Raw genomic sequence first — 14,368 nt, forward strand, 5'->3', positions numbered from 1 at the left:
ATTTATATATTTATAATTACAGCACTTTTTTTATCTTTTCCTTTTTAATCTAATATTGGTGAAGTGAAATTGTTTCAGCATGAAGATACATAGTTCCAATTTCAAGAATTTCATTCTCATTATCTTGCAATTTAATTTGGCATAAATAGCTGCAGATCATGAAGGCTGAGTGGATATAGAAGCAAGATATGGTGCTGCACTCTGTACATGAAACCTTTGGGATCAGGAATACGTCAGGTCTAATTGCTTAAAGTTTCTCATTTTGGTTGACCGAGTTTTTATCTTACGTAAAAGGATGTTCTTTTGCAATATATGACTTTTCTTGCCCCTGATTACAGTAATATAAGACTTAAGTTCTAATGCAGCCTGGAAATTAGAATATCATTCTTTCTTCTGATTACATTCTGAGCTTTCTCCATCTAAAGCTCAAATCCTCTCTTGAAGCTCAATGCAAGTCAGGCAATTGGTACAAGATTGTTACTCATCAGTGCTTCTAAAATTTCAATTTATTATTAGACTTTTTACTGTGTTCTTTTTTCAATGATAAAGAAAGATGTTGGGGACTTGCGTCCCAATTTAGATGGCTTACATATGGTTTTATTGAAGCTATATGAGAAGGAAAGTACAAACATCTCTAACATTTGAATCACAGTGCAGATTATAAAGCTTAGATCAACGATATCTAGTTTTGATATGGCAAGATTTGGGTACCTCTTCGGCCAATTTTTCACTCTGCCAAAAGATAAATTTTTCAGAACTTGCTTAAGCATAGCGCAGAGATCAATCACAGCTGAAGATGTGAATGTGTGTGGGCAATGGTGAGGTTCCTAAGTGATGACTTTCCTCTCTCTCTCATTTTATTATTTGAGCTACCAAGGAGGAGATTGTGAAGTTGAAGCGGGTGCTAAAGAATTTCAAGAAAGTGTCAGGCCTCGAGATGAATTTGGAAAAATCGTCTGTGATTTTCTTCTCAGCATCGATTATAGATGAGAAGAAATTTATTGATTTCTAGAGAAGTGCATCAGGTAACGGAGGCTGCTTCAACCTGGGAATACTTATGCGTTCCTCTTAATGGAATTAAGTTGAAATCTTTTCACTTCAGTTGTTGGAGTCTATACAACACAAGCTAATTGTTTGGGTTGGTAATTGGTAAGTGACTTGCTGAGGTGATTAGGATGGTATTACTATGGTCAGCCCTACTTAACAACCTAATAAAGATTTTCTCTGCTCCTGACATACTGAGAATGAGAAAATTGCTCGCTTATTATCTATTTAATAAACGGATCATGTTCGTGTCTACCAAATAAATGTATCTTTTTAACACAATCCGATTGCCACCTCTAGTTCTTTCCATGGTCAACTGAGTGTGCTCACCTAAATAGGGTTTTAGTTTGGTAGAAATCATGCTAATTTTATCAATATATTCTAAGAACTATTTAGGACTACCTATATATTATTTTATTTTATTTAAAAAAAATAGTAATCTAATTAGGTGAACTGAACCAATAACCAATGACTAAACATACGGATCTGATTCTGATAGTTCCTTTGTTTCAGCAAATGGCTTACTCTCTGTTCATATGGTTATGTATTAGGACCAAAAGGTTATTGAGGGGGGTGTAGGAGCTCAATGGGAATACTTGCATTACTTGGGAAGTTACAATCAACAAATAATGCTATACTATAGACTTAAAAGTTAATTTGCAAGAGCATCCAGCTCTCTTGGGCAAAAAGGACAAGCTTTTATATGTGAAAATAGATAAGGTGAGCATTCAGGCTTTCTTTTTACCTATTTTCATCAGCAGACATTAAAAATCGAACCAAAGAGAAGAGTAACAAGGAACTGAAATACAAAATTTGCTTGACAGGACTGTACATGGGTCTGAGCATTCATATAAACAAGCATTCTTCCTAATAAATTAACTTACAATAATCAAACTACCCTAATGATTAGAAAAATCCGACAACATGAAGCCTAATTGTTGACTGCATGAAGCAGTAGATCATTCGCGTAACCATCCATCAACCTACTTGCCAAATTTCATGAGCATCCATCCCGTCAATTTTCCTGGAGAAAAAACTCTAGGTATACATCAAGTGGCTGAGGTGAAAGACATCAAGATATATTGTGAGAGTACAGGCTAAAACTATTAAAGCGGTCGTCGCTAAACTTAGTGACAGCTGATGTCTGAGCAGTGATGTTCACTTGTGTAATCTGTTTCAGTAAATGAAGATCTCCAGGATGATCTTATGCTGTAATAAAATTCTTGATATCTGCAGAGCTGCATGAAGGCAATTCTGGCTTGTGATCTTCACTAATACGATGATTTTCCCGAAGCCGAGAACCTGAAAAGAGATGCATACAGATGGAAATGGAGGATAAGGATAGATTAATAGATTTATGTTTGCTAAACATGTCACCAAACAGCTTAACAGTATTTGCATGTCTAATGATGACAAAGAAGATGCAAAGGAATAGATTTAAAGCAAGGTTATCATCAACTTCCAATGGAAATTGCCCTTTCCTATTATGTCATTAACCTTGATGTAGGATTTTATCTCATCTCTATAAAATTTTGCAACATGATCTCTTCAATAAGCAACCATTTATCTCCTATGATTGTGGAATTATTAGCAATAAAGAATGAAAAAAAACAGAAGTTCTAGGCAAAGGCATACTGAAATTTTGCTATTTTCTCCTTATGATAGTCCCTGATCAGTGAGTTATTAGTAATTACTGACATTATGTGCTTATCTGCGAGTTTTTAATACAGAAAAAGAGAGCTCATATTCATACTTGAAATTTGAGTTCTGTTAAATCTTCAAGCAGTTAAATTATATTTTGAGATAATTTAAATTAACACATTCAGTAAGTTACACTTTTAAGTGCCAAACATAGTTAAGATGATTCCATAATTAATCTATCCCAAATATTGAGGGCTTGAAGACAGTTCAAGGAAAACTTTTGGTGGTGTTGATAGTTGCTCCCTAAGAACTAAAATTGAGCTCTGATCAGCAGTGGAGCCGAAGGAAATCTAGAAATTGTGTGCCAAAGAATCTGACATAAAAGACAATTAGCCACAGATCATGAGAAGACCAAAATCCTCTTAAAATAATGGGAAATTATGTAAATTAGTTAGGCAGGAGAAAAAAAAAGGACCTACAGGAAGGGTAGCTAGATGCCCCAAAAAGTAAATTGTTTAGTTCTCCTGGGACGTTTATGAACCTGATATATGTTGGTCCGAGTGGGTTTGGAACTTTCAAAAAGTTGAATGACAACATTCAAGTCATCAGACAAAAGAAGAAAGAAGAATGACAAGACAAGAGAACAATTAGTGTCAATAAAGCGTGTAAGGTTTAATTTGTTTATTTGTAATTGACAAATTGTATTAAATCTATACGGTTATTTTGCAAGAAAAAAAAATATGAAGTCTTAGTGCAGTGGTTAGAACCACTTAAGAACTCATATGACAGAAATTTTATTGTCAGGTGTTAGCAGATGATTAGAATCACCTATAAAGAATTTGTATTTCCAGGTGTTAGTAGATGGTTCGAACCATTTGAGAACATCTTGCGTTCAAATTCACCTTGGGGTGTTCGAATGCCTTGACAAATTAGTGATTCTTCTAAAGCCAATTTGCACACTTTAGAGGAGACTTGAGACCTAACCCTAGATTATCTCTTTTTGTCTTATTGGAGAGACTCCACTTTGAAGTTTTAAAGAGATCAAGATCATGGTTTTGGGAGACTCCGCAATAGAAGGTGCTGAAATATTTTCTTAGAAATCCCATCTTCACTGTATTGTGAAGGGCTCCATCTCAGGGTTCACTAAAACGGAAGCATCAACATCGAGGGTTATTGAGGTTGGAAATTAATAAGGAAAAGTAGTAGATTGCATGTTTGAGCGAGCAAAACCTTATAGATATAGTCGTAAGGATCAACAGGCGATTTGTAAGCCCATATTGTAATTACTACAACTATTTTAATAATTGGTTCCATTCTAGATAAGATCCATAGTTTTTTTGGGGGTTTTTTACATAAATATCTTGGGTTCGGATTGCATGTTTTACACTTTATTTTTCTCATTATCATATTGACGCATGGGATAGATCAATATACTAGGGTTTCTAAATGTTCAAAGTGGAAAGAGACAAAACGTGAAGTTTATACAGTAATGTGGGCGATTAAGATGTCAAAGTTTATTTCCATTCACGTCCCATAAAATACAAAGGTATAAAACTAACAATGTAATAGATCTAGATCCTACTTTCTAGAGAACCTAGGTCTTTACCTGGAGAAATACCCTAATGTCCTTTTAGGTGGATAGGTTACACAATAGTCCACCTAGCGCTCTTTTGGCTGCTTGCTGGCTGCTTCACACGAACAAGTTTCTCTTTCTAGTCTAGGCCATATATGTACGAAATATTACAGATCCATGTGGAAACAATTCTAGCATAAAATCTCAGAGTTTGTACGTGCTAATGATTGTCCTCAATATTTTCAACGGCAGCCGCAAGTGGCTAGCGGTGACAAGGCAATCTAGCATTTTTAATATAAAAATAAATAAATAAACATATATAATACAGATATATAATATATATTATATTATATACTTATATGTAAGTTGTAACCAATATAGTATATACAAAAAATTTAATAGGGCAAAAAATACTAAATAACATAATCGCAATAAGTTCACAACCATAATGTACAGAAGAAATAATATAAATACATAATCAAATTAACAAACTAAGTGATTAATAGATTAAGAAAAAATGTAAAAAAATAATTCAATAGATTAACAAATAATTACTTATTTGCTTCAATTAATTTCAACAAATAATTACTTCAATTAATTTCTGATTTTTCTAATTGCCTAGCATAACAGATCAAGTTTTAAGAAATTAAGAAATAAGCAATAAAAGATTAAGACAGAATTGAAAATAAAAAAATAGTTTGTTGTGAGAGACTAAGAAAGTGGGATTGTGCGAGGGAGTGAGAGAGAGAGGAGAGAGAGAGGAGAGAGTGAAAGAGTGTGATTGTGTGAGGGAGTGACTGAGTAAGAGATAGAGAGAAAGAAGACTGCAGACATCATATCTTAGCCGATGATTGTCATTTGTTTTGTCGTCGTTGCCACACGCTGTCGCCAGCCGTCGCCTTAGCTACCTCGTTGTTGGTCGTCGTTGATCATGGAAGGGAGAAGGGAGAGTTGGAGAGGACGATCGTAAGGGGTTAAGGATTAAGGTTATACTGTTTTAGCGAGAGAGAGAGAGAGAGAGAGAGAGAGAGAGAGAGAGAGAGAGTAAGAAGAGGACATTTTTTTTTGTATATAATAGTTAATCATTAGTTATTTTTAGTGGATAATCTAATCTATTTCCAACCCGTTTCTAAGTTTCTAACCCGATAAGGCGGGTTAGCAGGCTGAACTGCTAGCCTGCCTTCTCAGGCCACACGGCCCACCTAGCTCCTTTTGGCGCTTAGGCGGGCTTCCAAGCAGGCAGACCACCAAGAACAAACGCTAGGAGGAATGGCTGGTCGGCCCGTTTACCGCCCTACCTTGGCGAATGCCATGGCGATCGCTAATGCCGCTATACAAAACACTGTTTGTTCTCTTCCATGTTCTTAAATCATTATGCTTTAATAGAATTCAGCATATATACAAAATATTGCAGGGCCATGCTGAAACATCTTTACCATAAAATCTCAAAGTTTATGTGCTCATGATTGTCCTTTTCCATGTTCTTCAATCAATATGTTTCAATAGAATTTGATATGTTTTAAAAAAAAAAAAAACTCAACTATTTAGTTGGACTAGAATGTGGTCGTGTGTTATATCACTAATTACTAAGAACTTGAGATATTTGGCTTTGTTTGGTCTGAGTCTAAGCTCCGAACCTGATTAGTTGATATTATTTTTTAGTCTTACTTTTTTTAAGAGTGAGCTTGGTTAGATATAAAAAAGATAAAAAAATATTTAGTTACTGAATCAGATTAGGATTCCCTAGACCAGTTTAGAGACTCTCCGTGAACAATAATTTTTCTTTTAATATTCTTAACAGTATGAAAAGTATACAAGGGGTAGATTTTTGCATTCAGATAAACCATGCATCAACATTTTATGTGCTTTGTATGTTGGATAGGACAGAAATCAGAAAGTACCTGTTAAATAATATTCTTGGGAGTTCTCCAACAAAACAACTTTGAGCCAAATCCTGAGGTTTTCGTTGATCTGTAGAGGAAATTGAAATTATAGCTGGAAAAGTCAGTAATGTTGAAATAATTATTTTAATAATATGTAAGAAACATCTAATAGAAGCACCATTAGTAAAACAAAGTAACATAAGAATAAGCTACCAAATGGGACTAACTATAAAGAAACTTTATCTCAACCCAATTTTCAAAGAGAATAAGTCAATCATACAGGGTGTCCAAAGAAAGTTTCCCTTCATAAAATTAAAACGGCATTTATTAGATCTTGAGAAATAACAAACTCTAGTTATGTGGTAGTTAGTAGCACTTTGATGCATGCATATTTATGCAGCACTGGAATGTGAATTTTTAGTTCAATTCATAAGCACAGATGAATCAGACGAATGTGAAGCTAATAGAAGTTCTTTTCCTTATTATTCAAGAGGGGGTGTATAATATGGCATCATTGAATGGTGTTTAAAGACAATATTTTTTACAACAGCACAACACAACAGTTGACTTCATTAAGTACTCCAAATTTCACAAATGTCAACATAAGAATCCACATCAATGTACATTTCTTTATGGACATTAGTAATGGCAGATAGACCTATAGTAGTAAAAATCTATCAGAAGAAAGGTAAGAACAACCTAGAGAATTCATTTTCTGCGAGCACCAAAAAGTCACATGCAAAGTCATGCTTGATATGATAATGGAAAGTCAAGCAAATATTCTCAAATTAGAAAACTTAATCTTTGAACATATTTTCAATTACATTACTATTATGCTTTATTAATGAAAAGTGTATATCTTATACAAGTCCCAGGTTAGTGGTACTCTATCAGTAAGCATATATAAAAATGGGAAGATTGACTTAAGAGAACTTTTGTACTTAGAATACAATATATGTCCTGTTGATCTATCCTATTATCAAGAGATTTTCAGATTGTGTAAGCTAGTTAAGTCCCATTATGCTACTATTTTGATTGTCACTATGCTTGTCAATTATTAAGCATTTACTTTTTACTTTTGGATATACTAAAAAGGTCAACTTGTCAAGAAATCAAGGCTACCAGGTTTGCTCATAGATGATTATATATCAAGAAAATGGGCATCATAACAAGAAGCTACAAGATCATTCGTTTCTTCCTAATCTTCATTAGGTTATTTGTGAATCTGATAACCAGATAATAAATACTAAGTGACCAATCACTAAGGTTTCATTTATCTAGTTCATGCCCCATTAGTTTTGCCCATAGTTTGAAGTTTCATTTCAGTTTGGGTTTTGTCTTGGTTAAGGAAATGAAAAATTTCAGTCAATTTCAGACTTTTTAGTTGATTTCAGTTCTAGTTTCTTTATATTAGTTTTGTACTTCTTTTGATAAATAGTCATCTTTATCTTATTTCTCGAAGCATTACACAAAATCTAATAGCATTTCAGCAATAAGGTTGATATTGAATTAGATACAAGCTGGATTCAAGTCAAATCCAACTTAAAATAGAGTTGTTTCAGGTCGGACAGGACCAAAACGCAAAAGTCAAATAGGTTGATATCTTATGTCCCGATTTCGGACAAAACGTCCCAATTTCGGACAAAACTCCCCAACATTATAAATCAAGGTTACTAGAGAATATTTTATCTAGAAATAACATCAAATAATGAGATCGCTTACACATTCTCTTCTCTCGAACTGTAGGTAAACTGCGAGTCTGATCTTGAACATTGGTTGTAAGGTTCATACGTGCGAAAATATGTCTCAAATGCTCCCTTCTTAGGTATGGACAAATCCATTTTGTTATGTGGTTGGATCCTCAAACAAATAGTATGAGTAGCATCAGATGAAAAGAATTTTCTTTGAAGTTTCAGCGTCTTAGCAAAACAGCTTGGCTGAATTTCAGGTTCTTGAACATTGACATATTGATCCTCTTCACCTAATTTCCTTGAAGAATCCTTTTCCAGTCTGCATCTTTTTGTTGTATTATGTAATACAGATATATCAGATGTCACAGCTCCAGTGCTCTGAGTATCTTCATTTCCAGGAGTGATTGCTTTTATATCATGAAAACAGCTTGCCTCCTGCATATGTGCAACATCCAATTGCTGAATAAATGGTGATAGCTGCTTCCCATGATTAGATGAATAAACTCTGAAGGATGGTTCTCCTTTTGCAGACATCTGATCTTCCTCTCCATCAGTCAAGGCCGAATCTGATAATTGTTGCTTCCTACCAGAACAGCTCAACAAGCTGAACGATTGCCTCTTCACTTTGGCATCTTTTCTCACTGGTGCCGGTACAAGTTTAAGTCTGATTTCTACATTACATCCAAGCACATGCTGAAGTGAACTTGCAATTATATTTTGTAGTTTCTCTGCCCTGGTCAGATGATCAGTATGACTGAATCCCACTTCAGCTATTGCCAGATCTGAAGTTATAAAAAAAAACAATATTAAAAAGTAAAAACTTCTTGTTATTCAATCAAGTCCAAAAACACAAAAAAGGCCTGAATTGAATATGATAGGGTTGAAATAGGAATCACAATTCCTATTTACTATTACGAAAATAAGGAATTTATTCTAGGAACAATTATTTCTATGTTCACTTGTATTCCGGAACAACAGTGTAACAATTACTTTTGATATAATATAAAGTGAAGGAAACAATAAGAAAATTGTATCTTTTTATATAAAATTATGATAAATACTCTTCGATTTGATGTAAAGTAGATTAATATGATAGATACCAAGGATAAATTATTAATTAGGTTAGTGTGTAGTATAAAATGTAATTTAATAAACAGTGTTCATATTTTAGAATAGCGCTTATGATGTTCAGCTCTTATTATGGAATGAAAAATTGTATTTCGGAATTAGGAAAAAGTTATTCTTGAAATGAACTAGGGCTTATATTGTACAAATAATAATTGGCCATTTTTAGAAGATATTAGAAGGAAAACAAAATTATTCTGAGAAAAAGCAACTCAAATAGGATCTCATTTTGTACTGAAGTTTGAGAACTGTGGATTTGTAATGAATATAAGTGTATAACAAGAGTAAGAAAATTCTTCTTTAGATGCAACTAGAACTTCATCACAACACTGAAGTTATCTTAGAAACCTTTGATATGCAAGTCCTCCCATTAACTAGGTATTCAACGTCCCATCTGAGTTGCTAGGGAACCTGAATGGTGCATTAGCATATGGCGACAGTAATTATCTAGTAGTAAGTAGTAACTGGTGTACTTCAAATTTTCTTCGTTCAATTTTAAATATTGACATTTGAGTTCAAATCACATTATAATGATATCTCGTACTAAATGCAGAGGTGCCATTTACGTTATGGATATAGTATATACATTATAAGAGTGCACAATGATGTTGCTCACAGAAACTTTAGTATCAATGCCAGCTCATAATTTGGGAGCAATGACACAGCTAGAAGCACCACCCCACAAATCTTGATGAAATCATGAAAGGATGACCCAACTTCCTCTTGGAGGATTCCCAATATAATCAAAGATTACTTACTAACTGACCATAGAATAAGAAATAGAAAAGAAAATGTGTTGATTGGATTACCTTCAGTCACATGGACTGATGACAGACACCCTTCTTTCCGCAGAAAACTTCTAAATGACTTTGATTGACATTTCGCAATGGCTCTCCGCCATATATTCTCAAGCTTTAGCCTTCTGCAATGTCTCTCTGAACAGTTGGATTTGTTGTTATTACATGAGTAGCAAACTGTACTGCTCAGATTCCCCCTTGATGCCCAGTCATCTGCATTTTATATCAATAGATATGTATAAGTAATAATTAGTAATTATCTGTGGTATCCTGAAATTCTGAAACATATGTGCCATTAAGAAATTCTAACAGATGTTAGAAATTCCTCTCGCTGTCTCTTTATCTCTTTCTTGGTAGACACACTCCCACGTACTCTTGGACAACTAGTACTCTGGTAAATAAATGAAAATTTTGATACTCGTACCTCGCACATATGTTCTTCGATGTTCTTGTGAGTCATTTGTATCCACAGGAGGAGAAGATTCTCCAGTACTAAACTGCAAAAGAGCAACAGTAAGCCATGTTGCCTGATTCTTCGACGTCCTCAATTGTTTTTCAGTTTCAGAAAGTATTTTTAGAGCATGCCTCAGTTTCTGCATTCCAACCTCTTGTGCTGCACAAATAAACAAATTAGAATAAGAACCGACCTAAAAAAGAAATATAAACTACAAGCATATGGACATGTACCTACACATCAAGAATAAGAACGAGCAACAAATTGTGTACTTGAATATGTGTACCATAAACTGCAATGCATAATTTCAAAGAGAGATGACTTAACAAATTTGCATGCATCAACATGCAAATCAAAAGATTATATATAATATGTTGGTGGATGCCTAGTAAACAATAAGAAGCAATTTTTGGGGATTTTGTAAAATGGTTGTCTTAATTAATTATTAACATGTAACAAGAAAGCATTTAGCCTACATATACTAATATGACATGATTATATCATATAAATCTAACATCTAAGTTTTGAGTTCTTCAGACATTCCTATTCAGAGTTTAAAGTAGTAAACTGCAGTATAGCGTTCTGAAGGCTTGAAGAAAATAGACCGTGTGTAGAGGCTAAATGGAAACAAACATGAAGAGGAACTGAAGGGTTCACCAACAAGAGAGAACTACTAATCGCAACACATCACAGATGGAGGTGATGCTTAATTAGTGGAAAATAAATAGGTCTCCTTTGTTTTCCTAGAAATGATAAACATCAAAAGCTATTTCAGTTACACACTCCAATTAGGGGTGATAAAAGAGAGATTACATACTAAAGCATCTAAATGGTTTTACAATACAAATTGATTCTTGTTGACTGTAAAATGGCATTTATGTCTGAATGTTGAGCACTGATATAATAAATAAATTATAAGTTACATTACACAAAATGCTCTTACTCGTGCATGAAATTTGAGCTCGAGTCTAACAACAAGATTTATTTAACTCTATAAGTTATGAGAAATTGCATGAAAAGATAGCAAAAAGAGGATTTAGTTTTAGACTCAATCTGAACACAGGCAATAAAAGGAAAAAGTGTGTCAATTCAGTATCATTCATCATAAGTATACTATAAGAAGTTACAAGCTATCCGAAAGGGCACAGACAGGCATATCTTCCGAAAAAGTTCTTGCTGACTTCAGAAAGTCCATATTGGCATCGTCCTGCAAGAATGTCCATAATAAGATTTGCCATCTGAGATACTAGCTGCAGAGGATCGACCCTTGATCCCATAAGCTCCCTAGCCCGTCTTACTGTGTTAGAGGTATCTGAGGACAGTGCTAGATCTAGCAACTCAAGCAACTCATCATCTGAAACAGATCCTATCTGCAAAAGAGCAAAAAATAGAGAACAAAGGATGAGAACTGAGAACCTGAAAAAGACAATACGCAAGATGAACGACAATTCTAACGGAAGATATATCTTCAACCCCACTAAGGATTAATGATGATAACTTACGAGCTCATGTGCAAGAGATATTGTGATTCTTTTGCCAAGCAAACCAAGTTGATCAAGCATAGTTACTCCATCTCGAAGAGAACCATTGGATTTAGCAGCAATGAAGTAAAGCCCGTCTTTTTCAAACTCCAACCCTTCTTCTATACAGATTCTTTGTAACATGTAGGCAATATCAGCAACCTTTATCTTCGGAAAATGGTACTTCTGGCAACGTGATACAGAACTACGGGGAACCTCATCTAGATCGGCAGTGATCATGATGTACACAACATGCCGGGATAGATCATCAATACTTTTTAAAATGGCAGACCATGCCTCCTCCCGCAACACCTGGCATTCGTCAATTATGAAGATCTTGAAGTGTGAGGAATAGGGAACATGAGAAGCACTCTTAATCAGGGCCTTAACCCTGTCCGAACGGTCTAGTTTTGTAGCATCAATCTCTTTCACATTTCTGCTCCTTCCAGAAAACAAAAGCATGCATTCTCTACACAATCCGCAAGGCCTTTGTTCCTCCAGAGATAGGCAATTCAAAGCAGCTGCGAAAATCCGTGCTGTTGATGTCTTGCCTGTACCTCGAGGACCATGAAACAAGTATATTGGAGCAACCTTTCCTTTGCATAAAGCATATGAAAGAGATTGAGCCACCACATTCAATCCAACTAACTCATTGAAAGATCTAGGTCTAAATTTCTGGCTTAAACTCCGTGGAGTTTCAGGATATGGAGCAGCATCTCTATAAGCAGCCTCTGTTCCCTCTGCAGATAGCAGAGGTAATTCCTGGTCTTCGCTATCAGAGTAAAGATTACGATCCCTGCATTTTGGTGTTCCTGACCAGCAGTAACTTATTCCACACCCACTAAAATTTGATCCAACAACATCATTGGATTTCATTCGGGTGTCCTCAGTTCCAAGCCCAAAGGTGCTCCGCCTCGAACGATTTGTGTTTGCATCACTCGCATACATGTACGGGCTTCCTATACGGCTCGTTGCAGCAGAAGGTTTCATAAAATTAGCATCACGACAGTTCTTAGGTACTGTTGCATTTCTCCTCTCCGTTGACTCAAATTCTGGTTCTTGGTAAGAATTTACTTCCTCTTCGACATAGTTTTCAAAATGCCTAACACAAGTAGAATCCACTGATTTGGGCGGCCGGTCTTGACGTACTCTATGAACGAGTTTGTTTCTTCTAGGATGTAAGCCTCTAATTTTGACCATGGAAGGCTTTCTAGAGTTGGTGTTTCTAGGAATGGGTACTTTAGGGCTATGATCTAACTCCATGTTACTTCTGTGGTTCCTAATTTCTTCATTAAGATGATCCTCTCCAGATTTCTTTAGCTCCAAGATAGCACCATTGCCAGAATAAGTCTCCCAGTTCATATGTTCCAAGATTGCACCATATTTGCTCAATGAATTGGTAGCTGGATCCCTCAGCGACCGAACTCGCTTGAGTGCCACTAGCGTTTTTGAAAGAGGAGCATCTACGGAATGCCGCCTAGCGTCAGACATTATTGCAAAATAATACCTCTTGTTCCTACTTATTGAAGCAAATATGGCTCAAAGGAGACATTGAACTATCATCTCCCTCCAGGAACCAGCTTGAATCCATCACACAGCCAAATAGTGCCGACTTAGATCTGCATGCAATCATATAAACCTTTTGCAATGTCAAATTCAAACACTCGACTCAGCAAAATTCATTAAAACAAGAGACTAATCTCAACACCATTGACAAAATTGGATTTTTTTTATTTTATTTTATTAGAAGACAAATACTTGATAAATACCAGCATTTACTCTCTCCAAGAGTAAGACAGTAAAGAACCCCCTCCTAATGACATTACAAAGAAATAAAAGGGAAAAAGAAGGGGGAAAATAACATAATGGTTCAGTTGACTAAACTTCCATTGACAGAAATAGCATAAAAGAAAGTCCACTTCCTCCACATTTTGCCCAATCACACAAGAATAACTCGGTAAAACGAGCAAGAAAAAAGAGGCATAATGGTAAGAAAAAGGTAATGTACCATGCCCATTTCCCTCCATTCCAAAAGTTAATAACCATTTGAAACAAAAAAAATACACACCAAGATCACCCAAAGAAAGACCAACCAAATTCTAAAGATTACCTTCCACCATTACCAAACCTAGAAAGATTAAAACCTCTATAGAAGAACCGCTGCACTCACCAGTAACAGTGCAGCCCTTCGCTGATTTGCTCTCTGCCCTCCAAGACCCCTAAAGAAACTCATTTTTCTAAGCTGGAGACTAGAGATGAGGATGGCAAAGACGTAAATAACGTCAATGACAGGACCCAAAAGACAACATCCTATAATTTTTTGGCCTTGAGAGAGAGGAAGCGTATGGTGGTGGGATTTCCCGCAAGATGCCGGCCTCGGAAACTGTGACCAGTGGCATTGTCGTAGTTGTAGCTAAAAACCAAGGGTCAAATATCCTCCATGTCAGAAAGCTGCTCTGCTTGTCTTGCTTGGGCCGGGAGGAAGAAGCCAACGGAAACCCAAAGCAGTTACCGTACGAGTCCACCACACCGAAGAGAAAATCTACACACAGATACCTGCGAGGAAGATCTCGCCCGTCCATCCTCGGATGCGGTCCGCATACGACCGCCTCATTGATGAGAGTTGGTGGTATTTAACTC

The 14,368-nt window shown here is 35.7% G+C and overlaps 1 protein-coding gene across 2 annotated transcripts; it reads right to left on the reverse strand.

Moving 5' to 3' along the window:
• Positions 1 to 1,829: 1,829 nt before the first annotated feature.
• Positions 1,830 to 14,028, reverse strand: LOC140773524 (protein STICHEL-like 2). Of its 2 annotated transcripts, none has more exons than XM_073116532.1 (8): positions 13,899 to 14,028; positions 11,711 to 13,347; positions 11,359 to 11,578; positions 10,179 to 10,367; positions 9,767 to 9,967; positions 7,864 to 8,614; positions 6,160 to 6,229; positions 1,830 to 2,346 (listed from the first exon to the last, which is right to left on the reverse strand). In XM_073116532.1, exons 2-7 carry the CDS (start codon positions 13,217 to 13,219, stop codon positions 6,163 to 6,165), a joined length of 2,937 nt encoding a protein of 978 aa, XP_072972633.1. In that variant the 5' UTR covers positions 13,220 to 13,347; positions 13,899 to 14,028; the 3' UTR covers positions 1,830 to 2,346; positions 6,160 to 6,162. The 2 variants fall into 2 exon arrangements, with proteins under 2 accessions (XP_072972633.1, XP_072973420.1); XM_073117319.1 differs by having other exon boundaries at positions 13,839 to 13,919.
• Between the last annotated feature and the right edge of the window lie 340 nt (positions 14,029 to 14,368).

The sequence above is a fragment of the Typha angustifolia genome, chromosome 1, assembly GCF_048772165.1.
Source record: "Typha angustifolia cultivar Huaian chromosome 1, ASM4877216v1, whole genome shotgun sequence".
Classification (NCBI taxonomy): Eukaryota; Viridiplantae; Streptophyta; class Magnoliopsida; order Poales; family Typhaceae; genus Typha; species Typha angustifolia.